Here is a 24,479-nt window from a genome sequence, read left to right as displayed (position 1 = left end):
TCAAGATTTAGTGGATTTCCGTTTATTAGCTGGCATGCCGGTCTAGTGGGAAGTGCATCTACATTATTCATTTTTGAAGGAATAATAATGAGAAAATTAACCATGCTCTTGAGGTCCATCCCTTTTAGACCAACAGACAGACCCCCAAAATAATATTTTTTAGGAGTTTAGATTTAGATTGACTCGGTTCCACAGATAAATATTTTGAAAATAGCCGAACTACAAGCTCGCGTCCAGCTAGGGAGCCCTTCATGGGGGTCTTTGACGAGGTTGCATGGTGTCCCCGGCTAAATTATGGACACTTGAAACCAAATGGACCCCTACAGGGCTATAACGCAAAGAGTGCACAATCATCTGTGCACAATCATCGGTGAATCATCACACGTGAAAGCTGCAGACATTGTAAACGTTGCTGTCTCCTTGTTGCTGTGTAGGTGTTCCAGCGCAGGGAAGACGGCACAGTTAACTTCTTCCGAGATTGGGACTCCTACCGCCAGGGATTTGGCAAGATCACCGGAGAACACTGGCTCGGTAAGTGGCTCGGGCTGTGTGGGGGAGGGGATTGTGTGTGTGTGTGTGTGTGTGTGTGTGTGTGTGTGTGTGTGTGTGTGTGTGTGTGTGTGTGTGTGTGTGTGTGTGTGTGTGTGTGTGTGTGTGTGTGTGTGTGTGTGTGTGTGTGTGTGTGTGTGTGTGTGTGCGCGTGCGTGCGTGCACCATTCAGAACCTAGAAAGTCATTACAGAATGTGCAAAGATCACACACACACACAAACACACACGCACACTCACACAAGCCTGAACTGATGGAAAGCTGGCAAAACCGGAGAGGATTCTCACTCACACACACACACACACACACAATGTGTCCTTCAAGCAAGCAGCAACTCCTCCAGGTCTTCACTGACATAATAACTTTGCGTCTCTCCGTGCTACTGGTTGCTGGCCTTGTCAGTAGAGATTTGCTGTACAACAACATGGATGCTCAGAGTGCAGACAAGGAATGCTGTTTCTTTTTTTCTTTTTCTTTATGCTTCCGTTGGCAGACTGCCATATAGCCAGACAGAGGCATTGTGCGTTCCGACTGTACGTTCCGTCTTATCCCAGCGGTTTCCAAAACATTTCCTGGATCAGGCCCACTTGAAGATCTGTTGTTTTTTTTTTCGGTCCACCCATCGCACTACGCCTGTCAGCGACAGTCATTAGTCCGACAACACCGTCCCTCTCCACCTGCATTGCCGGGTTCAAATAACCCGTGCTGCCGGTTACAAATCACCCGTGGCGTCCGCATGCAGGTTAGGGTTAGGTAGGTTAGTGTTTGGGTTAAGGTTAGGTAGGTTAGTGTTTGGGTTAGGGTTAGGTAGGTTAGTGTTTGGGTTAGGGTTAGGTAGGTTAGTGTTTGGGTTAGGGTGTCGGACTAATGACTGTTGGACTCTTGGTATGTCGGACGAAATGCCTGCACCCCTGATGGGTGGGTCACATTCATTCTGATTTTTCTTTTTCTGGACCAAGACATTAATTAACCAGTTGCATTCATTGGCTTTGTCTCATTGGGAAGGATGCATCGCATCAGTGTCATTGGAGGTGCATTTGTGAGACTGATCTTATACAGCAGTGGTTCTCAAACGTTTTAATATAAGTCTGAATGTGAACAAATAGAGCCTTAGTCAACTTGGTTCAATGTTTACCCTCTCAGAGTTATAGACCTGTAAGGCTCCATTCAGAATCCCCTCAAGGAACCTTTTAGCTTTTCTGCCTTTATTGATGGTATCAAGTGAAGATAGACAGGAAAGAGGGAGATAGAGGAAGACATGCAGCAAAGGTCGTCAAAAGCCTATTATGTGGCACGTACACATCACTAAGGATCTTGTTGGAAAATGATTTATCATTAGTGGTGAGAGGCTCAACGTTAGGACAGACGGCAATGTTAGTTATTTCCAGGGAACATGAAAAGGACATTCATTGTGTGCTGGCTATGCTTACTTAAGTTATATTATAGTATTGAGCCGTAGACTTTTGCTTTGCACATTATTTCTCTCAACATACTACTTGTGTAAGGATGTCTCATTTATTATACATATCATGTGTGTGCATCGATTACCTAGACACGCAACAGGTGTGTGTAGTCACATCACACCCAGCTGTGTGTCTAATGTTTTGACTCATCTATGTGGCTCCTGCTTCATGCTTGAATGCTTGGCTGTCCGTGGCTGTATATCGGACGATGACACCAGTCTGTCAGTGTGACCACATATCTAATGATGATGCATTGCCTTTCACTGGCAACAGGGTGCATTGCTTACAGGCAACGACTTGAAGTACGTACAGGGGGAAAAGACTAAAGAGAGAGAGAGAGAAAGTGGATTTTGTGGAGGATAGAAAGAGTGAGCTATTACTACAGGTAATTTAATGTGCATATTTTACTACCTGCATGTTGTGTGCGCTGTTTACATAGAAACACTGGTCTACAAATTAAACCAACTGTAATTTTCTATCTTATAAAGACGTAGGGATAAAACAGTAGTGTTTAACACGTTAAAACCGTGCAAGTCATTTTAGATTTTTGCATTCAGTTTTGCTATTAAAAAATGATACACAAAGCTGATACACAAGCTGCGAGCTTGTAAAGCTGTTTAAATTAAAGTGTGAGAACTGCATATTTTGAAGGCCTCGGGTCTTAATTTAACCACCTGATGTTGTGTGCGCTCACACTGCAGGTCTACAAAGCAAACCAACTGTAATGTTATCTCTAGAAGAAGTGTGCGGGTGAAGGAAAAAGAACGCAGCAGCGCTTAAATGAACTGTCACCGCTCTACCCATGAGACTATCTCCACAAACTGTCACCGCTCTACCCATGAGACTATCTCCACAAACTCTTATCTCTGTATGTCAGCAATACCACTGCGGAAGATTGCCATAGCGAACGCCACTGACCTCTGTATGCTAGAATAAATCTGCCACTCCAGAATGCACTCTTGAGCCTTTGGTGTCATGCACGAAACATAAAGTATGTGAATGATTCTCCCACTTATCCTCCATAATGTTACATGTATGGCGCCATAGAATCAAACGACGCTTGTAGAGACACTCGCATAAATGTGCATATAGGCTTATCGTAGACTCGAAATGACTCCTCCAATAGCCTAGGCTTGTTTTATTCATGATATCCTGCCCTTTGTGTATCTCTTATACATGGTAGACAGACAGACAGACAGAGAGCCTAGCAGTTAGGCGAATACCGCTTTGACAGCGATTTATGGGTTCAATTCCCGAGTCCGCGACGGCCTGTGTTGCGTGCCACTCTGTCCCCGGCCTCAGCACTAGTGTCAGGCATGTATACTATCAGTAAAGGCAGGCATGCAACAGCATGCCCCAAAATATCTATAAAAACAAAGACAGGTAGACAAATAAGAATAAGATTTACAGCAACATTTACGTGACAAATATTATGGAAACTGGAAACTTGCAGTTGGTGCTTTTTTTGCTACGCACGGGAGCACTTGCCCAGAGTGTATCATAGGTATATACATCGTTTATGGGGGATTAATGGCACCTGACCTGAGGTGCCAACAGTGTGGGTGGGGGTGGGGGGGGGGTCTACATTACAAACAGAAAGAGTTTGTGTTTTAGAGTGCTGGACCAGAGATCCTCCCGGCCCTACGCTATGCATGAGAACAGGAGGAGGAGAACGTGGAACGCTCAGGGCTTTAGCAGAGCGCGGGCTGCATCCGGATGAGGCGATGGGGCCACTTTCAACCTTCCCCGAGTGCCTTATTCAGAAGGTGCTGTTGTCTCGTCGCCCCCGTCATCGATTACCCTCGGGGTAAAAATGAAAAATGGATTGGTGCTCGCCGGCGGCCTCGGGGGGGGGGGGGGGGGGGGGGGGGAAAGGAAAGGAAATGTCATTCGCGGCTAGCTGGGTCCAGACCTATTTCTCTCTTGCTATTACTACCCTTCTCCTACAAAGATTCTATTCTTAACCCTTTTAGACGATTCTACAAATGTCTTCTACATCCTGACATTTTTCTGAAAAAGCTATGTGTTTCTATGTCAGTGGTTCTTCGATTTTTCAAAAATAGCAGACCTACAAGCTCGTAGCGCGCCACTCGGTGGCGTGCTATGAGCTTGTAGATCTGCTATTTTTCAATAGCTAAAGCATAACATGATGCTAACACCAAAAGGGGTTCCCGCCCAAAATGGCTTATAGTGTTTCCTCCCAGGATTCTTGCCTCTAACTTTCACTCCCACTTTGACCAAACAAACCCTATAGCTTCGGTGGGGGAAAGAAACTAAGTAAATAGACTCAAGTACAGTATCATTTTTAGGTGTTTTTACATTAATTGGGTGTGTGTGTGTGTGTGTGTGTGTGTGTGTGTGTGTGTGTGTGTGTGTGTGTGTGTGTGTGTGTGTGTGTGTGTGTGTGTGTGTGTGTGTGTGTGTGTGTGTGTGTGTGTGTGTGTGTGTGTGTGTGTGTGTGTGTGTGTGCGCGCGTGTGCATAAAAAGACACTTTCCAAAAATAAAAGGCGAAAAACACAACCTCACATGGAAAATGCAGTGAAATTAGCCATGTTTGGCAATTCCATGTTTATTTTTGAGTGGTGCAACCACTCCAAGGAACAGCAATGTCCGTGTTCACCTACCTATGTGTTCGTTCACCCACTTACCTATACCTACCTACCTATGTGGCCATGAGCACCAGTATATGAGTACCAGTAGGGGCGCTGTTGTGCCAGAAACAGAGAGAGAGAGAGATTATTGGTTATTGGTTTGAAGAGTTTTGTTTGAACTAAGTGTGCTTAAACACACTTCACACTTCAAACACATTGAATGTGTTTGAAGTTTTTAGTTATTATAGGCTGGCTGCTATTATACCAAACCAATGAAAAGGAGCTTCATGTGACTAAACAACGCTGTTGGAGGCAACGAGGCAATTCATTGTGCTTTACATAAAACATCAAGCAATGGAAAACGCAATTATAAAACGACATTAGGATGCATAAAACAAAATAAGTTAAATAAATAAATAACTTATTCAATTATACTGTGCAGAAGAGGAAGAAAAAGACAAAGAACTCAATCAAAGGCAGCTGTGAGCCTGTGAACGGGGGATTTAAAAGAAATAAGAGTAGCAGGCAGTCCTGCATTTTTTTTTTCCTGCGTTTGTTCCAATTATGTGGTCAACACAATTGGTTTCCGCTCCGGCAGTGACGATACTCATTTGTGATGACCAGAAGCTTGTCAGTCAGTCAGCCGGCCAGGTCAGGGCAGGTTTGAAAGGATACACGTATTATATATAGAGGCCCTTGTGGTTGTCAGAAGAACAAAATGTTGACAGAATCGCTCTAGCGAAGGTTTTCCTTATCACTGTCCGCTGAGCTTGACCGAAACCACTGAAACACACACATGACGCCCGCGCATGCACGCACGCACTCACGCACGCACGCATGCACGTACTGTACACACATGTGAACAGTAATCCTGTAGGATTTGCAGTCTACATGCCTGTCAGTGTGGCTGTAGCTCTCCCTCTCTCTCTGTCTCTGTCTCTCTCTCTCTCTCTCCCTCTCTCTCTCTCTGCCTCTTCGTAATTTATTTATTGGGTGATTGATACAGTACAGTACACGTCATACATTTTTGATAAGGATCCACCGAAGCGTAACGAATGTGGGCACTCTCCCCTCTTCTACCCAAACACTATTACAGTACTTGGTTTATTTATGTATTTATTTGTTTGTTGTTTGTTTGTTTGTTGGTTTGTTTTTACAGTGGCAGAAAAACATTATCTCCATTATATACAGTTAGTTCCTTGCATATCCTTTTGGATTGCATGCAATATTAGAAGTCTTTTATTTGAACCTGTATTTATTAGATTTTATTTATTTATTTTTCTACATTTTTGTAACCCGTTTTTTTTCCACCCGGTGCCAACCGACTAAGCTGTAGTCTTGGGTGCCACTCTCCCTCTGCCAACCTGGGGAGAGCCCCGAACTGAGCCCGTGCTTCCTTCAATGCATGAGGAGTGAGCAGGACGCTTCTCATCACCTGACATGGAGGGAGTTTCCCCCGGTAGGACGTAGTGCGTGGAAGGAACACGTTGTTCCAGCCAGTTCCTTTCCCCTCCATCAGGCGCCCCGGTTGACCAGGGGGAGGCAGTAGATGGAGATGTGTGGGTACCTGTAGATATAAAAGCTTACTGCAGTTCATTGGAGCGGCCTGTATCACAGGGAAGGGGGAAGTGCGGAGGGCACGCTTGCACTCAAACTGACTTAGTGACTTGTCTTATAGTGGTCAATCCGGGACCAATTCAAAGGAGCTTTATTGGCATGAGGAAATAAACCCTTACATTGCCAAAGTGTCTCTGATTGGCCTACCGAACGTGACATCCCCTTCTGTGACGGAAGCTTACTTATATGGAAGCTTCACTTACATACTGTACAGTATGTAAGTACATTTACACATGCAGGTCATGATTTAACGCGCGCGCACACACGCACACACACCTATATCTTTGCTTTCGGGTGGAAACCGCATTATAAAAAAAGATCCCCAGAAGAAAAATAAAAGCATTCACAAACAGCTGAGCTGCTTTCTTCATTCATAGCACGCGTCCACCACACACCACTCTGCCAACGCACTTAACCCATTTAGACCTGTTTTAGACCTCTAAAAAATGTCTTCTACATCATGACAGTTTTCTGAAAAACCTCATGTTTCTGTGTCGGTGGTTCTCAATATTTCATGTCAAGGACCCCAAAAAAATTATGTAATTGGCCACCGACACCCATCTGAAAATATGTTGTTCCAGGGACCTCCCCAGAATCAAAGATTTGGGTTAAAACGTTCACTCTGAAATATATATTCAATGATTTGTGCCACATTTTAACGATTTTTCAAAAATAGCAGACCTACAAGCTCATAGCGTGCCACACGCTATGAGCTTGTAGATCTGCTATTTTTCAATAGCTAAATTATAACATAATGTTTATGAACACCAAAAGGGGTTCCCGCTCAAAATGGGTTAAAGACGTTTCAGTATTCTTGGCACGGCGGAGAGGTCTGTATCTACAAAGGAGAGAGCAAACCCAAGAACACCCTCAGCCCCTGCGAGGATGAGGACCTCTCGTGTTTCTCCCTTTCATTCGTATGCACTTATTTCTTTATTTTCTCCACGTCTTCTCCAATAAGCGTGGGAAGGACAGGGTAATCAACCGCGATAGAGCGATCTGAACAAGCATCTTGTTGTTGTTCATCTTGCCCATTCCTTTTGCTCTCGGATCTGACCAGGGAATCGAATAGGCCACGGTGGTGGAATGATGCTGAATATCTCCACAAGTACATTGTCCAGTACTTCATTCTACTCCACCACATGTCAAAGGCAAAATGTGCACCTTTTTTTTTACTCCACTACAATTATTAGACAGCTTTAGGTACAAGTTACTTGGCAGATTTACATTATTTCAAAACATAGGCCTACATTACCAACTCAATTGTTCTTTTGTTAAAAAACTACGCGTTGTGTGCTCATAGATGCGCAGTTTTCAAAATAGTGGTACTGGTATATATTTTTAAAGACTTCAGGTTCACATGTATTGTACACACGGTACGTTGCACCGCCGATCCCAGTGATGGAGATCTCTGTATCTGTTCATCCTTGTCCATTTCATGCCCATATATGGAGCTGACTGATTTATTTGTGCCTGATGCCGTGACGTCACGTTGACGTTGGACAGCATACTCCATATTTGAGCCTAGTTGTTTTCTAACTGCTTGGATGGTTATGTCTGAGTCATGGTGACATGATGTGTGTCAACGTGATCCGTCCGTCTGTTAGCACAACCGCCTGCATCCCTCCCTTAAGCCAATTTTAAGCCAATTTTATTATAGGATTTTTTCGTCGTTTTACTTTGGTACTTTGTACATAATGCTCACAGAAAGTTTTGAACGCAGAAAAGTATTTGTGTATTTGTGTGTTTATTCGGTGGCATCTCTACTTCTCATCGAAGTATACAAACCACTGCATGATGACCACTGACACCCATGACCACTGACCATGACCACTGACCACTGCATGGTGACCACTGACACCCATGACCACTGACACCCATGACCACTGACCATGACCACTGACCACTGCATGGTGACCACTGACACCCATGACCACTGACACCCATGACCACTGACCACTGCATGATGACCACTGACACCCATGACCACTGACCATGACCCCTGACCACTGCATGGTGACCACTGACACCCATGACCACTGACCATGATGACCACTGACACCCATGCGTCCTCTCATGGGAGCGTGCAGCCGAATGGCCTCATCTGTAGAAGCCCTCCGTGCGCTCATGTCTGACGGAATCTGGCCCCGGGTCGGCTCAGGCTTCTGACAGCCAGCAGGTCGAAGGTCGGCGCCGTCAGCGTGCCAATTACAGTGAGGAGGAGAGCAGGAGGGAGGAGAGTTGTCGTGACTGGACGGGGGGGGAGGAGAGCATCGATCTGTGCTCGTTGGACTGTTATAAGTCTTTAACCACTGAAATCCCTAGATCAGTGGTTCTCAAACTTTTTTAGATTTCAAGGAGAAGCCCCTTATAGAATCTGTACATCTGTACACTTTCAGAGTTACAGACCTGTAAAGGGTCCATTTGGAATCCCCTCAAGGAACCCTGAGAACCCGGACCCCGCCTTGAGAGCCAATTCCCTTTGTTGTGGGACAAAATTAATGCAGATCGCACTAGCTTGTACATTTTGTAGTTGCTTTTATTTTTGTATTACTTAGAATCTTCATTATTTGAAATCGTTGAAGTTCTGTTGAAGTTCACCTATCTAAAGACAGGCCACCAAATAGGTAGGCCAGGTAGAAAGTGGTTTGTGGATGTGCGTGCTCTTTTTGTCTCATTAGCAAGTAAAGGCAAAGTCCAACGCAACAAACATGCACTCTCTCTTCCTCTCTCTCTTTCTCACACACACACACACGCATGCACACACGCAAACACGCACGCACGCAAACACGCACATAGCAGTTCACTCAGTCTAAAGGGTTTTAGTCCCGGCATGTCCCTTGCGTCACAGGACACATTAGTAGCCTACACAAAAATAATAAAGCGCTGGATTATCACGCACAGATGCATGCCTTTCTATTTAAAATATGCTAAGTAAACAAAGTGTCTTAATACGTTTCAGTGACAAGTGCATCTTCATGACTTTGATGAGCGTTAGTCACTTACAGTATATACTTAGACGTCACGTTGTGACCATAAAGGCATTTATCCGTGATGCTTCTGTGCTTTGTTTGGTTTAAAAATAACGTTTATGTAAAGCACTGTGTCCGCCCACAGCATTCTGGGTCATTGGTCTTTAGCTTACACACACACACAAAAAAGAAAAACATTATTTAAACACAGATGAGAATCTTCAAATACAAATACTAGGATGGTTGATTGAGCACAAAAGACCTTGCATTTAATTAGAACGAATGTAGTAAAACGATAGGGAAAGGAGTGGTAAATTATTTGGACTGATGAAGGAAGAGGATTAAATGATTCAGGATTTATTGAGTTAAACTAACGGTAATATAATACCATCAAATCAGAGCTCACGAGTAGGGTCAAATAAGATAACGTTGAGTAAATTAGTAATTTGTTGCGTAAAAATTATTATAATAAGCATGAATGACTATTTCAAACGATTTACTGTATTTTGAGCTGAGAAAGTGTTTGAAAGAAATCTTCTCAGAATGAAACGATAGTTATCATTTTCCTTTCCTATACCTGGCCCCATTGTGCCGGACTTGTTGGTTAATTGTCATGTGCCCTGATTGGCCAACCCAGCCCATCGGCTGCATGTGTTATAGCCAATAGAACATGTCTGTCTGTCTGTCTGTCTGTCTGTCTGTCTGTCTGTCTGTCTGTCTGTCTGTCTGTCTGTCTGTCTGTCTGTCTGTCTGTCTGTCTGTCTGTCTGTCTGTCTGTCTGTCTGTCTGTCTGTCTGTCTGTCGGTCTGTCTCATTTATGCCCATGTACATTATCAGCTCATTGTATATATTATTTACTCAATCACTTGTATGGCAGTGGGTACCACAGTGGGTACAATAGGTACCCACTGTGCCCGCTGATAAATGATGTAATGAAATGTAATATCTGACTGTTTTGTACATAAATCCATAAAGCGCGCGCACGGTCTGATCAAACACCTTGTGAGATTTAAATCTGTTGTGGAGATGATAAAGGCTGCATGCTTCCATGCAGGAAGCTCACAGCTTTACTCTCAGGAATGCACTATACACTATACACTATACACTGACTCCCTTGAACTCTCTTTGTTCCTGTTGGGGGGAATAAATAGCTGGTCCGTTGTTCCCAAAGTCCCTCACCATCCATCCTCTGTTGTCTTTTTGTTTTTGGTAAAGTTCATCTACTCAGGCTTTTGTGAGCACCCCAGTGCACAGTTTTGAAGTTGCTTCATTCAGTATTTATGCACAAACCTGCACAAGAACACATTTTACCCACACAGTGTTTTTAAAATGTCACAAAAGTGATTATATTCTGATTCTGTCCTCAGAAAACTTTGTCTTCGCTTTTTGTTTTGTTTTTCTTCTGGGCGAAGAAGACTACAGTACATTGAACATGACTGACTGTCACTTAATGTCATCCGCTGCCACCAACAAGATGCCGCTGTCAGTCAGGTGGAAGCATTCTTGTACTGCCCAAAGCCCTTTACTTTCCAGGAAATGGAAGAGAAAAGAAAGTTCCTTTTGTAAGGATTTAGTGTAGTTAAATATTCATCAAATCTACAGACAAACTTAACCACTTTCAACCTGGCAAACCTATTTTAGGCATAGGCCTATAGGCGGAAATGTTAACACTCAAAAATAGTTTAAAAAACAATCCGATCTACAGTACAAGCTCACAACACAACACTAGATCACATGTTTTCGATACTTTTTCACAACTCTGTCATGATACAACAAAGTATAAAATAACAGTAATAGGAGTTATTTAAAGATGGAGTGCCGTGATTTTAGTATTTTCCCCAGTTTTTCATGTGTTTATGAGGCGATCTATTTAGGGTTTCTCCCTGGAGGATGAAACCTTGACAGTCAAACGTGCCAATGAAAAAAACTGTGATATAGTGACATCACAATATCACCCCCTCCCTTAACCTCTCCCTCTTTATCATGCAACAACAGCTGTGGGTGCGGCTTCAGTTCAGGTGTATCACCAAAATTCACCACCCATCACCACCCACCAGGCAAACCATGCATACTTAATGAACTGGTGGGCATGTCCACATAAAAACGTCATTTTAACAAATACTATACACTTTTTCTCCTCCTTTATGATAATAATACATGATGGTGATCATGTTTTTGTGTGGAACAAAATCATGGCACTCCAAAAAAAGAAACATGGCTATAAGGCTTCTCTGCCTGACATCGGCCAAGAGAAGGTAGCTGTCAGTTGCTGGCGTCAGGTGCCAGCACAACTCACCAACAAGCTGTCAACATGTCGTTGTGCTGCTCCTGCTCAGCGCTGTGGCGGTTAGCTAGTACCCACTTTATGTTTCATTCATCACTGCCAATGTCTTCTTGTCACCATGGACTGGAGAACGTCACACAACACAACGCCTTCATGGAATCACTCTTCAACTACTATAGGAAGACAATAAAAAATATAATATGATAACTAGTACTTCAAGTCATTCGAGACACATTTTGACATGATTTATTAAATAGTTCTTCTTTAGATGCACAATACACACACTGAGTGAGTGAGTGAGTGAGTGAGTGAGTGAGTGAGTGAGTGAGTGAGTGAGTGAGTGAGTGAGTGAGTGAGTGAGTGAGTGAGTGAGTGAGTGAGTGAGTGAGCGACTGACTGACTGACTGACTGACTGACTGACTGACTGAGTACTTTATTAACAGTTTTCAAAAAGTACAGTAGTACAAGTGTTACCGGTAAAAGGATACCACAGAAAGCCCAGAAGACTTATGTTTCCATTGTGGCACTACTATGTATTCAATTCACCAAGACATGTAAAAACATACACAATATATATAACATACAACCTTAGAAGGGCTCAAGCTTAGAAGACCATTGCAAATTGCAGACGGGTGCTCTTCTATGGCGGGTTTGAAGGAGGGTATAGGGAGTTGTACTTTTTGATGCCTGGTGGTAGGGCAGGTCCATATGTTGGTGGCATAACAGTAGAACAAATGTAACCCTGTGTGTGTGTGTGTGTGTGTGTGTGTGTGTGTGTGTGCCGAATCTGGGTTGCTGGAGATCAGTGCAGCTCTGTACGCCTGTAGGGGTTTAACCCATAGGCTATGCAGTTATTTATATAAGGAATGGATCAATAACAAGCAGTGCTGATGTAAACAAATAATGCATGATGTGGGAGCTAATTAGTAATTACCACTTTTGGCTGTAGAAGCATCGTTCCTATTCTACTGACTATTCTTCAGATCACAAATATACACAATTAATTAGTAGTATCTGCCAAAATAAGCAAGATTTAATTACATAGTACTTAAACACAGGGAGACAGAAACCTCAGGGTTATGTTTGCTGGGAGGACGGAGAGAAAAACAATGTCTGCTTTTGATATCTGATGATCATTACATTCTGGTCAGACTGAATTAAATAGATTTTTTTGTGGAAATGTATAGGCATGTTACAAGCTGCAACACGCTGTTTTATTTACCCTGTGTAGGTTCACGAAAGGTCAACCAATAGAGGAGACGACTGCTGTAGTTCAAATGATTTTCCTTTGGCAGGAAAAGTATGTACTATTGATTCTGACGTCAATCACTTATTCCATCAGAGTTGCTATATATGCTGTTAGGGAAGATGTGGATGAGCAAATGAATGGAACCCGATAGAAACACCTATGGTCTCCCATGTATAGTATACACGTTGTTTTGTCTGAAAGTCATTCTGTGAAACTTTGAAAGTCATTCTGTGCATGTCCTTTTGGAACATTAGCATACATACTAGGTTCATGTGCTTTTAGGAACATCATACATAACATGGGCTTAACCTTAGGCTTAAAGGGCCTCATGTTGGATTGACCAGGTAGGATCAGTCAGGGTGTCCACAACTCCACATACAGCAGCACACAGTAAAAGTACTCAGTGTCGGTTTATCCATTCATAACCCTACAATCCGAAAGGGTCTATTGGGTTACATTTGTATATACAGAGTTACATTAACACCCAGGGTTTTGCAGGTGGAGTGTATCCCTCTGACCTATACCTAGTAGCCCAGGAACCATCTGATGGGATTTAGAATCCTACAGCATTCTGGTATCACCATATCTAATCCCCTAGCTGCCACCACAGTATCGTAAAGATGCTGCGTGTGGAAAAGAGAACCTGTGAAAACCATTTTATTGAACATGTATACTGTGGGGTTTCATGATGTTACTGCCAACTTCATCAGCACACTGATGAAGGCTGGATAGGCGAAAGAAACGTTTGTCCCTGTTCAAAAATGCAATAAGTATTTTGAACTGAAGTCTTGGTGTGTGCGACCCACTACCGTTATTTTTGATATGTTTTGAACGGGTAGCGCACCTACTGTACAGTCAGAAACGGTGGTCACATTGAAGAGTAATAATGTTACTGCCACCATGGCATCTACAGTAGTATACCATAATAATGTTACTGCCACCATGGCAGCTACAGTAGTATACCGTAATAATGTTACTGCCACCTTGGCAGCTACAGTAGTATACCATAATAATGTTACTGCCACCATGGCAGCTACAGTAGTATACTGTAATAATGTTACTGCCACCATGGCAGCTACAGTAGTATACTGTGATAATGTTACTGCCACCATGGCAGCTACAGTACTATACCGTAATAATGTTACTGCCACCATGGCAGCTACAGTAGTATACCGTAATAATGTTACTGCCACCTTGGCAGCTACAGTAGTATACCGTAATAATGTTACTGCCACCATGGCAGCTACAGTAGTATACCGTAATAATGTTACTGCCACCATGGCAGCTACAGTAGTATACTGTAATAATGTTACTGCCACCATGGCAGCTACAGTAGTATACCGTAATAATGTTACTGCCACCATGGCAGCTACAGTAGTATACCGTAATAATGTTACTGCCACCATGGCAGCTACAGTAGTATACCGTAATAATGTTACTGCCACCATGGCAGCTACAGTAGTATACCGTAATAATGTTACTGCCACCATGGCAGCTACAGTAGTATACCGTAATAATGTTACTACCACCATGGCAGCTACAGTAGTATACTGTAATAATGTTACTGCCACCATGGCAGCTACAGTAGTATACCGTAATAATGTTACTACCACCATGGCAGCTACAGTAGTATACTGTAATAATGTTACTGCCACCATGGCAGCTACAGTAGTATACCGTAATAATGTTACTGCCACCATGGCAGCTACAGTAGTATATCATCAGTGCATGGGTGGTACTTTGCATTGCTTATGTGTTTGTTTGTTTGTTTGTTTGTTTGTTTTTTTGGTCCCTGATGCTTTTACTTTGTTTATAGAAGAACAAAGTGGCGTTCCCTCCGCAGTGCGTTTAACAGGCGTTTCTTTGAAGGTTTCTAATAACTTAACGCTGCTCTCCGGTTACGGTTTTAAGGACGAGGACATCTTCCCATTGCTGATACTGTATACTCTGTAGGCTATGAAGTGTATTGTTGCTGTCAGCGGAGACCTTGATGTCCAATGTCACTTTCAAAGAAATGTCACTCATCATGGCAAGACGCGACAGTTTGTGACCTTGTAGATCAGCTTTTTTCGCTACTTTTGTGAGATTGACAGAAAGTGGAAATCATGGAGAAATCATGGAGATACAAGGTTTTGGGTCCGACAGCGACGATATCCTCTCTCTCTCAAACGGTGCATTGTGATACCTGTGTCCTCTCTTATGGCCTATATAGTATAGGGCCTATACAATGACTGTGTGTGTGTGTGTGTGTGTGTGTGTGTGTGTGTGTGTGTGTGTGTGTGTGTGTGTGTGTGTGTGTGTGTGTGTGTGTGTGTGTGTGTGTGTGTGTGTGTGTGCGCGCGTGCGCATGCACACAGTATGCGGCGGGGGAGAGAGAGCAACATGTGTAGTTCACATTAATTATCTCCTGATCGCAATCTGCTATTTTCAAATAGCCAACGTTGTTAGAGTAAAAATTACAATTTGTCTCTGAGATGTAGTGGTAGAAGTAAAATTATTGAAAATTGGAAATTCCCCAGTAAACTCAAACCTACCTACCTCAAAGTACTGTACTTAACCCATTTTGGGCGGGATCCCCTTATGGTGTTTCAAGCATTATGTCGTGCTTTAGCTATTGAAAAATAGCAGATCTACAAGCTCATCTACGAGCTTGTAGGTCTGCTATTTTTGAAAAATCGAAGAACGACTGACACAGAAACATAGCTTTTTCAGAAAACTGTCAGGATGTAGAAGAGTAGGGTACATGTACTTTACTTTACACCACTTGCTGACTTCTCCTAGGCTGCCTGCCGGACGGTGTACCGAAAAATATATCACATTTACGGTGAAACAATGCTGCGTCCCAATTATAAATCAGCTGCGATTCCAGGCGGAGAAGGAAGGCTTCCTGAAATCTCTCACCCTAAACTGTCAGCTTTGTTAAATAAATGACATGGACGTGTGTGGGCTGCTGCAACATGTAGGTGTGTTTCTTTTCTCCAAACGTGTATGCAAAAGCACAAGCTTCTGGGGGGCAACCGAAGAAGAAAAAAACCAGAGCTTGTCTGTCAGTCAACTGATTGAGCTGCGAAAGAAAACCCAGCAAGCTGCCAGCAGGCAAGAGCATTCAGATATGATATGATACCATATCCCGCCTGACAAAGAGAAATATAAACTACAATCCCCCTGCAATCTATTATTTAGACGATGCGTAAGTGTTTTCAGTTAAAGGCCCTCCAATACCCGCATTCATATCGGATCAATTATTCAGCAGTGCGAGCCCTCCTCCACGCTCGGTGTGTCAGCCAGCCAGCCGGCCAAAGGGCCCGGCATGGCCTGGTACGGCCTGGTACGGCCTGGTATGGCCTGGTACGGCCTGGTACGCCTGGTACGGCACGGTACAGTACGGCCAGTCAGCAGAGGCCTTGCCAATCAGTTCTGATGCTTATACTCCTCGATCTGCCTCCCGCCAGGACAGCCTATATGATCGTTTGTATCGCTGCTGCCTTAGCCCTGGCAGATAACACCGTCTGCACAGAGTTGGAGCCGCGGCACGCTGCTGGAGTGTAAGATAGCTGCAATTTGCTACTGTTTGCCGGTAATATTTGATACGTAGAACCAGTCTGATCCCACTCTGAGATGCAGAGTCACTTTTATTCGATATGCCTTCTTAATCTTTCCAGCTTACGGGCATGTTCTTCTTCCACACCTCTATCTCTACTTTTGTTTTGGTTCCAAGGACTCACTCAAGCTCAAGCACCGTGAGGTACTTTAAGGATAATATGGGAGATGGATTATTTATTCATATTAATGGGCAGAAGGCTGTGCTCATGAAGGAATGTTGATTGAGTGCCAGTCATAATTGTACATTTCATCGAGAGGTGGCTGAATAGATTTAGTTGACAAAAAGAAAAAGAAAAACAAACACTAAACACGAGGATATATTCTCCGCCATTTCTGACATTTCTTTTGGTGTGTACACTAAGTACAATTGGATTCTACTTAATAGAGAACATCAAATAGTAACCCTCTGTACCTAATAGCTGAGCATTGGTTATACATGATCAGACGTTAAAAGGGGGGAAAATGCAGCATGCAGATTAACCCATTCTGACCTGAGATCAGATTCATACGGAGGTTTCCGCCGGACACACACTGGTCTGATGAACCCATTCTGACCCGAGATCAGATTCTAAAAATGTCAGTCGTTCTTCGATTTTTCAAAAAATAGCAGACCTACAAGCTCGTATCGCGCCACTCGGTGGCGCGATATGAGCTTGTAGATCTGCTATTTTTAAATAGCTAAAGCATAACATGATGCTGACACCAAAATGGGTGCCCGGTCAGAATGGGTTAACAAGTAATGCAATATGACACTTCACCATATGAAATAATAATTTGTCATAATTGTTTTCACATTACACCAAGTATAATGGGATTCTCTTGTTGAGAGAGAACTTCAAATAGTAAACTATGTACCTACTGTATAGCTGAACATTGTTTATACATGACCATAAGTTATGGGGGGAAAAACAGCAGCATGCAGATTAACAATGAATGCAATCTGACACTTCTCTATAGCTACAGAGAGCATGCAGGTCTGACTGTTGCTAGCTGCCTGCTGGTGAATAAAGATGTAACGTAATATGTTCTGTCTGCTTTGGGCTGCAGGCAGGCAGCATCATTAAGATTGTATTTGTCTGTTACGGTATAAGAGTGCGTTTCTCTCGCAGAATAAAACATAAGTCTAGAAGAAGAAGACGCCCCTGATGTTCCTCACAGACATGATGCAGTAATTGTGCCGAGGTTTGTTCAGATGGTCTCTCCTGCTGGCTGGCAGGCGGCACACACGTGCACACACACACACACACACACACACACACACACACACTCGCACGCACGCACGCGTGCACACACACATATATGATATAATATATAGTTCCACGTTGTGTTCTGGAAGCAAAACCCTGATAGGGTTGTGTGAAGGGGGAGCTGGCTCTTCTTCTTGTACGTAAAGTGGGTGACTGCATGGTCTATTTGGCAGCCCGTTACCGCCACCTAGCGACATTATAGTGTTTTCCGAAAGTGTGCGTTCTCGTGTAACGCCGTAGGAAAGTTGCCGACTCACTGGGTCTCTCCCGGTGACGCTGCGCCCTCCACACTCCACAGCCACTTTCATGGGCCTGGAAGTCCACACACCGCTGCCACGATGGCAGACCGACACACCGCAAGGAAGGAAGTCATGGATTTATCATGAACTCAGCAGTAGTTCCTCGTCCTCAACATAATGCAATGGTGAACTTTACCAAGTGTAATAAGAGCACTAGTTAAGGACATTATTCCACAGCTCCACTGCTATTTCCAGGATGAGTGCTCATATATGGCGGGCAGGAGTATAGCGAGGACGAGGGTTTCTGGTGGTCTTTCAGAGACCGATCCACTTCGAACGTCCTCTACAAATTATGTATTACACTTGGTCAGTTCATCATTTGCCATAAGAGGCATGGACCCTCCCCCCCCCCCCCCCCCCTTCCCCACCATCAAATCCAACCCTGCACTATGCATCTACGACCAGTGACGGCTGTGCAGAGATATATATTGTGTCGTTTTCATTTTCCTTTCTACGACAATCTGTTTTCTACTTGAACCCATTTCTATTTCATGGGCCAGGACACATCCACGGAAGTTATTATGTTGTTGTTGAATATAATATTAGAGGGTCGGGCCGGGGCAGACTGCAGACACTGTATAGGTCCCCACTGAGCATTTTTTGTAGTCTAATAGACGTCTAAATGGCAAAAAAATGGTCTAAAAACGGAGGTAAAAATAGTCTAAAAATGAAAGTTTAGGCTAAAAAACGTTGTTTCAACGTCTATATATAGACTGTCTACATTTAGACCTTGATTAGCCTGGCTAATCAAGGTCTAAATGTAGACCGTCTATATATAGACGTTGAAACAACGTTGTTTCAACGTCTAATCTAAGCCTAGACTGCTAAAGAACTTTCATTTTTAGACTATTTTAACCCCAGTTTTTAGACGGTCATTTAGACGTCTAAACGCCGAAAATTGCTCAGTGGGATCCTATATACAGTGTGTGTGTGTGTGTGTGTGTGTGTGTGTGTGTGTGTGTGTGTGTGTGTGTGTGTGTGTGTGTGTGTGTGTGTGTGTGTGTGTGTGTGTGTGTGTGTGTGTGTGTGTGTGTGTGTGTGTGTGTGTGTGTGTGTGTGTGTGTGTGTGTGTGTGTGTGTGTGTGTGTGTGTGTGTGAGACTGTGTGTGGGATTGTATAACAATACGTGGTGGATAATTAGAGATGAACTCTTAGAAACCTCATTACCGGCAAACATGGCTGGAGGGGATGCAGATGGGATGGATGTCTCTAGTCGGCGCGCCGACCCCGTCGGGGTCACTAGGAGGACTTCACAATAACTCAGAGGTTATATCAGGCTGCCCTCGGGCTCGCTTTGATGATGTCACATCCTGCGCTCGGGAACGAAAATGTGCTGCGGAGCACTTCCTCCTCCGTGCCCTCCTGACCCGACACTGTAAAATGCTCTGTTAATGTAACTCTCAGAATGTGCAAACGCAACCCAATGGACCCTCGAGGTTCCATTAGGTTGCATTTGTACACTAGCAGAGTTACAATTATTATTATAATTTTACTTAAGTAAAAGTGTCGATAAGGCAGTGTAGAAATACTGTGAAAGTAGTGAAAGTACAATCGTATGTTCGTACAAATACCTAGGAGTAGTAATAGACCATCTGTTGTCATGGAAAGATCAGATTGTGTGTAAGAAAAGAAAGCAAAGAATCGACTTCCTTCGCCGTCTAAGGGGCTAGTAGACGGATTCTTCTTTTGTTCTTCACTTCTGTTATTATGAGTGTTCTTATCAGTACTGTAAGTACCACCTAGTATGGATGTTTGTCTGCAGCCCTAAAGTCACAACTGCTGTAAACAACTGAACATTTGTTCAAAGATTGTTGGACAACCACTTCAGAAACTTTAAACATCCACGTATGATAACAGGCAGCATCCTAAGGTTAGCAAGGAATATCACCTCTAATACTAAGCATGTGTTGTATGGAGAATATAGGTTGCTACCATCAAGAAGGAGATATAATAAGGTCAGACTAAAGAGGTTGACTTTGAGGCTTAATCCGGAGTTGTAGTAGCCACGTGGTAATCTAGGCGGTGGATATTGCTCTTGTCTTCATGTCTTCATGTCTTTATGTATGTAAATTGTCTTATTTGTGTTATGTCAAATATGTGTACATGTGTTCTGCATACTTGGCAGTGTGAACTGACAAAGTACTATCATATCATATCAGCAGCAAAATATGCTTAAAGTATGAAAACTAAAAGTATGTTGTTTATTTAAAGACCCACTCAGACCAAAATCATGTTTATTTTTTCTTCTTTTTTTCCCTCTCTCCAAGTTTTTTTGTGCGCTGCAATTATCTTCAGAACATAATCATAGTTGGCGTAGGGCACTCAACTCAGACGGTCTGTGATGCCCCATGCCGATGGAAATCAGAGCTCACTAAATACATGCATTTAAATGCATTGATCAGTGAGGAAGTACCCTCATTTCCGGACTATAAAGCACACCTGAATATAAGTCGCACCAGCTAAATGTAGGGAAAAAAACGAATGTGTACATATACAAGCTAAGCCGCATAGAGGCCATAGCAGGCCATAGGTCCCCCAGTGGCCGTTAGCTGTAAAAATCCATAGATTAGCCCCACCGTTGTATAGGCCGCAGGGTTCAAAGAAAGAAAAACAAACCCTAAACACGGCGATATATTCTCCGCCATTTCTGACAACACTTTTCAAGTGTCTTTCCTTCTTTTGGTGTGTCATAATTATTTTCATGTTACACTAAGTATACATGATCAGACATTAAAGGGGGGGGGGGGGGGGAGCAGCATGCAGATTAACAATTAATGCAATATGACACTTCACCATATGAAATAATAATTTGTCATAATTGTTTTCACATTACACCAAGTATAATGGGATTCTCTTGTTGAGAGAGAACTTCAAATAGTAAACTATGTACCTACTGTATAGCTGAGCATTGTTTATAGATTAACAATGAATGCAATCTGACACTTCTCTATAGCTACAGAGATCATGCAGGTCTGACTGTTGTGGGTTGCTAGCTGCCTGCTGGTGAATAAAGATGTAACAGTGCATGGGAAAAAAGTAGCGGCTTATAGTCCGTATATTACGGTATGCAAGTATGCAGTGATACAAAACAAGCACTACTTCATTCCCAAGAGCGCACGGGTCCCATCAGTGGGGAAGTGACCGGCTTGATAGGTTTCCCTTTCAATGTGTTCAGCGTGTGTGTTCGGACGTTCTCTCTGGGCACTTGTTGGATTACCCAAATTCTGGTGGATCCAACATGCATATTCATAGATACGGGAATACCAAATGAGGGTAATGTAGAGCAAAGAGGAAGGCAGGCTACTGTAAATCTTCCTTAGGGACGTTTTGAATACTTAAAGTACATTCATTGGTAAGATAAAACATTCCAATTTGACCCAGGGGCGAGGATATCAAAAGCAGAGACATGGCTAGCCACAATTTGCAACTCAGGGTTGAATCTAGAGTTGCAACACCCTCAAGCAAGCACCGCCCGGCTCATATGACTGTGAATGTGTGGCTCCAGGCGGCCCCGTAAAGACATCAAGCGCTATTATCCTGTCACATAGCCTACTTGCAAGCAAAACAAGGACGTGATATGGCTCGCTCTGGTGGGCGCAAAGCGTAGCTATTTTTGTGAATTTAATAGTTTTATTAGGTTAATATTGCTATATGTTTGTAACCGTTTTAGAAAAGCAATAAGCCACTCGAGGCCCCAGTTTACCGGGTATTTTATAATGGCTGGGAGGTAGAAGACCCTCCGCTGCGCGTCGGGTCTGCCCACGCCCCCAGCCATTGTAAAATACCCGATAACCTCGTGGCATATTGCTTAAATCTAGTGTTGCAGATTGCGGCTAGGGAAAGGCATGGGGTTAATGTAGCATTAATGAGCATGCCAAGCTACCTGGCAGGTCAAAGAGACAAGTCATGATTAAAGCATGCACTGCATCATGCGGTACATCCGACCCTGATGCCAGGTAATGACCCACACAGAGGGCCGGCCGTGTGACAGAGGACAGCTGGGTCTTAGCCACGTACTTTCTTCAGTATTTCCTCAATACTTTTACCGCTACTCCACTACACGATTTGACAGCTTTACTTACTATAGTTACAGTACTTTGCAGATTTAGATTATTATCACAAAACATACCGCTTCAGCCCTATATACTGTATATATATATTTCGACCATTTAGGCGATCTAGAAGCTCACAATGCGTCAATGCGAACTATTTTGGACCTTCTGCACAATGCGTACTTTTGGTTCTTTAAGTATATTATGATGCCCAATACCTTTTGTACTTTTTCTCAAGTACATTTTGAATACTGAAATGTTACTTCATTTCTACATTGCAGTATTCTGTAGACACTTTTATTACTGTAAGTAAAACATGACATCGCTGGTCTTAGCCAACCCCACTTCTCATATACTGTACTTGTTTTTCACTGTCTGGAGGCATGTTCTGAATTTACAGAGTGGGTGCACTTCACACTAATTTATTACATTTATTGTTATGCTCTTTTTAGTTTAGTTTATTTGTTTTTCAGCCAGTCTCTGCCTGTGGTTGTGTCCTCAAATGTTAGTTCATCTTCAATACTCGCTTCACCCGCTTCCTCTTCCGTCCCTCTAGCTGTGAAACCAGACAGGAATAACAATTGATGAATGGCTAAAATGAACATTTGGATTCTACAATGTTATTCCTTATGTTTTGGAATCCCTGCGTGTTTGCTTTCTTGGCCAGCAGTTTAATAGAAAAGAGATGTCCATCTCAATGCCACGCACGCATTTGAGTTGTATTTGTGTACATGCTTCTATTGTGAAACAAATTATTAGTGTGTGTGTGCATGTGTGTATACACTACTACTTGTAATGAGGGCTGAATGTCCCCACACATACAAAATGAATGGACGTTTGTATGGTTAAAAAAGAAACAGACACAAAACGACATACATTGTTCACCGAAGATATCTGTTCTACTTACATCTGAGAACAAACGCATGTGCGTGCGTGTGTGCGTGCATGCACATGTGTATATGTGCTCAGTACGTTTCCAGCCAGTCGGTCCTTAATCAGACAGGGCTGCGGTGTGCCTGCTCATTTCGTTTGCGTGGTTGTACCTGAGAGCAGCCTGTGCATATTAATGTAGCCTTCTCTCTGACTCACTGCCTAAAAGGCCTGCCAGTTCTCTACCTAAATATTTATCTGCTCTGCTCCTCTCCTCACCTTGCTGCCTTCATCTCCTCCTGCACCTCTCCTCTCCTCTCTCTCTCTCTCTCTCTCTCTCTCTCTCTCTCTCTCTCTCTCTCTCTCTCTCTCTCTCTCTACTTAACCCAGTATGCATTGTGGCGGGTTGTGAGATTGTAGATTTTTGGCAGAGAGAGACTTGGTGATGTATCATGTATGTGATATAATGAGTGCAGTACTTGAGGTAATCTGTGATGTATATTTCGATAGCATATGCCTTAATACATGTCATAATTGTACACATCATAATACTTCAGCTTAATGTTCACCAGGACAGCTAGTCACTCAATGAGCCCAGAAGACAGCTGTTACTAGACTATTGCTATTTCAGTTAATTTGCTCAACAGTGATTCCTCGAGAAGATATGAGAGTTATTTATGAGGCGACCTGAGATAACAGTCATAGAACAGAACTTCATACAGTGTTTGTTACAGCTAGTTCCTGTCACCCCAGGGGGGTGAAGACGGCCTTATCTTACATGTAAGGCCACTCCTTTTTAACCTAAAGTGTAAATGTGCTTAATCAGGTTACTGTTAATAATACCTTCTGCTTATTTCATTACTCAGTTTCATATTCCGTTTGTTTAAGATTGAACTATAAAGTTATTTGAATGTAGGATTATTGAGCTACTCATTATTTGTGAGTATATAGCCTATTTGAGTTAGTCTTAGAAGTAAGATTCAGTTAACATGTGGTTTATCTTTTAATTGGTAAAGTTTACTGTGACTCAGGAACAGTTAAAATGTATTCCTCTGACATTTCATTTTTATAGTCACAGGTGTTAAATAAGGTTCTGCATGCTTCATATATCTGTATAGCATAGATGTGTAATTATTCCTATTGGTATAAACCGTATATAGTTAGTATGAGACATGCAGCTACATGCCAGATGGCCCGCCTATCTTTCACAGGCAGATCCGGTGAATACAATGTTTTGATTGGCTAACACCAGCAGAGGCCGTCTGTTTGGATCCGGAGGAGGGACTTGAACCTAATATATTGCAATGTCTGAGACTAATGTCGGTGTGTTCACCGTATTGTAAAGTTGATTCGAGAAGGGCTTTCAAACTGACTCCATTTTTGTCGTGGGCCGTTGTACTCACGTCGCCTTGTGAACTGAGCTGTGCTTTGGTATCAATAAAACTGTGATACAACATTGGGATTGAAAGGGAACTTCTCTGTCTGGTTCATTGAGGGGATCGCCTCACCTGACTCCTTTACGCACACAGCGCCGTAATCCAGATACATCACGTGCTCACCACAGATCCTCTTTCACCTTCTTTCCTTCATCCTCTCTCTCTCTCTCTCTCTCTCTCTCTCTCTCGTGTTAGAATCTCTCCCAGCCCAGAGCTAGGGGTGACTGAGGTTCAGATAACATCACAC

The 24,479-nt window shown here is 43.1% G+C and overlaps 1 protein-coding gene across 1 annotated transcript in view; it reads left to right on the top strand.

The window, feature by feature from the left end:
* The window catches only part of fibcd1b (fibrinogen C domain containing 1b), a gene marked incomplete at both ends in the record, with an annotated part of 218,001 nt that overhangs the window by 151,440 nt on the left and 42,082 nt on the right, over positions 1-24,479 (top strand). The window contains one exon of the mRNA XM_083794061.1: positions 435-531. Coding sequence (XP_083650187.1) covers positions 435-531 — 97 coding nt within the window. The remainder of the gene's footprint in view (positions 1-434; positions 532-24,479) is intronic.

The sequence above is a fragment of the Protomyctophum parallelum genome (assembly GCF_964188405.1).
Source record: "Protomyctophum parallelum genome assembly, chromosome: 21".
Classification (NCBI taxonomy): domain Eukaryota; kingdom Metazoa; phylum Chordata; class Actinopteri; order Myctophiformes; family Myctophidae; genus Protomyctophum; species Protomyctophum parallelum.
The sequence above is the reverse complement of the archived record's forward strand: the minus strand, read 5'-3'. Positions and strand labels throughout refer to the sequence as shown.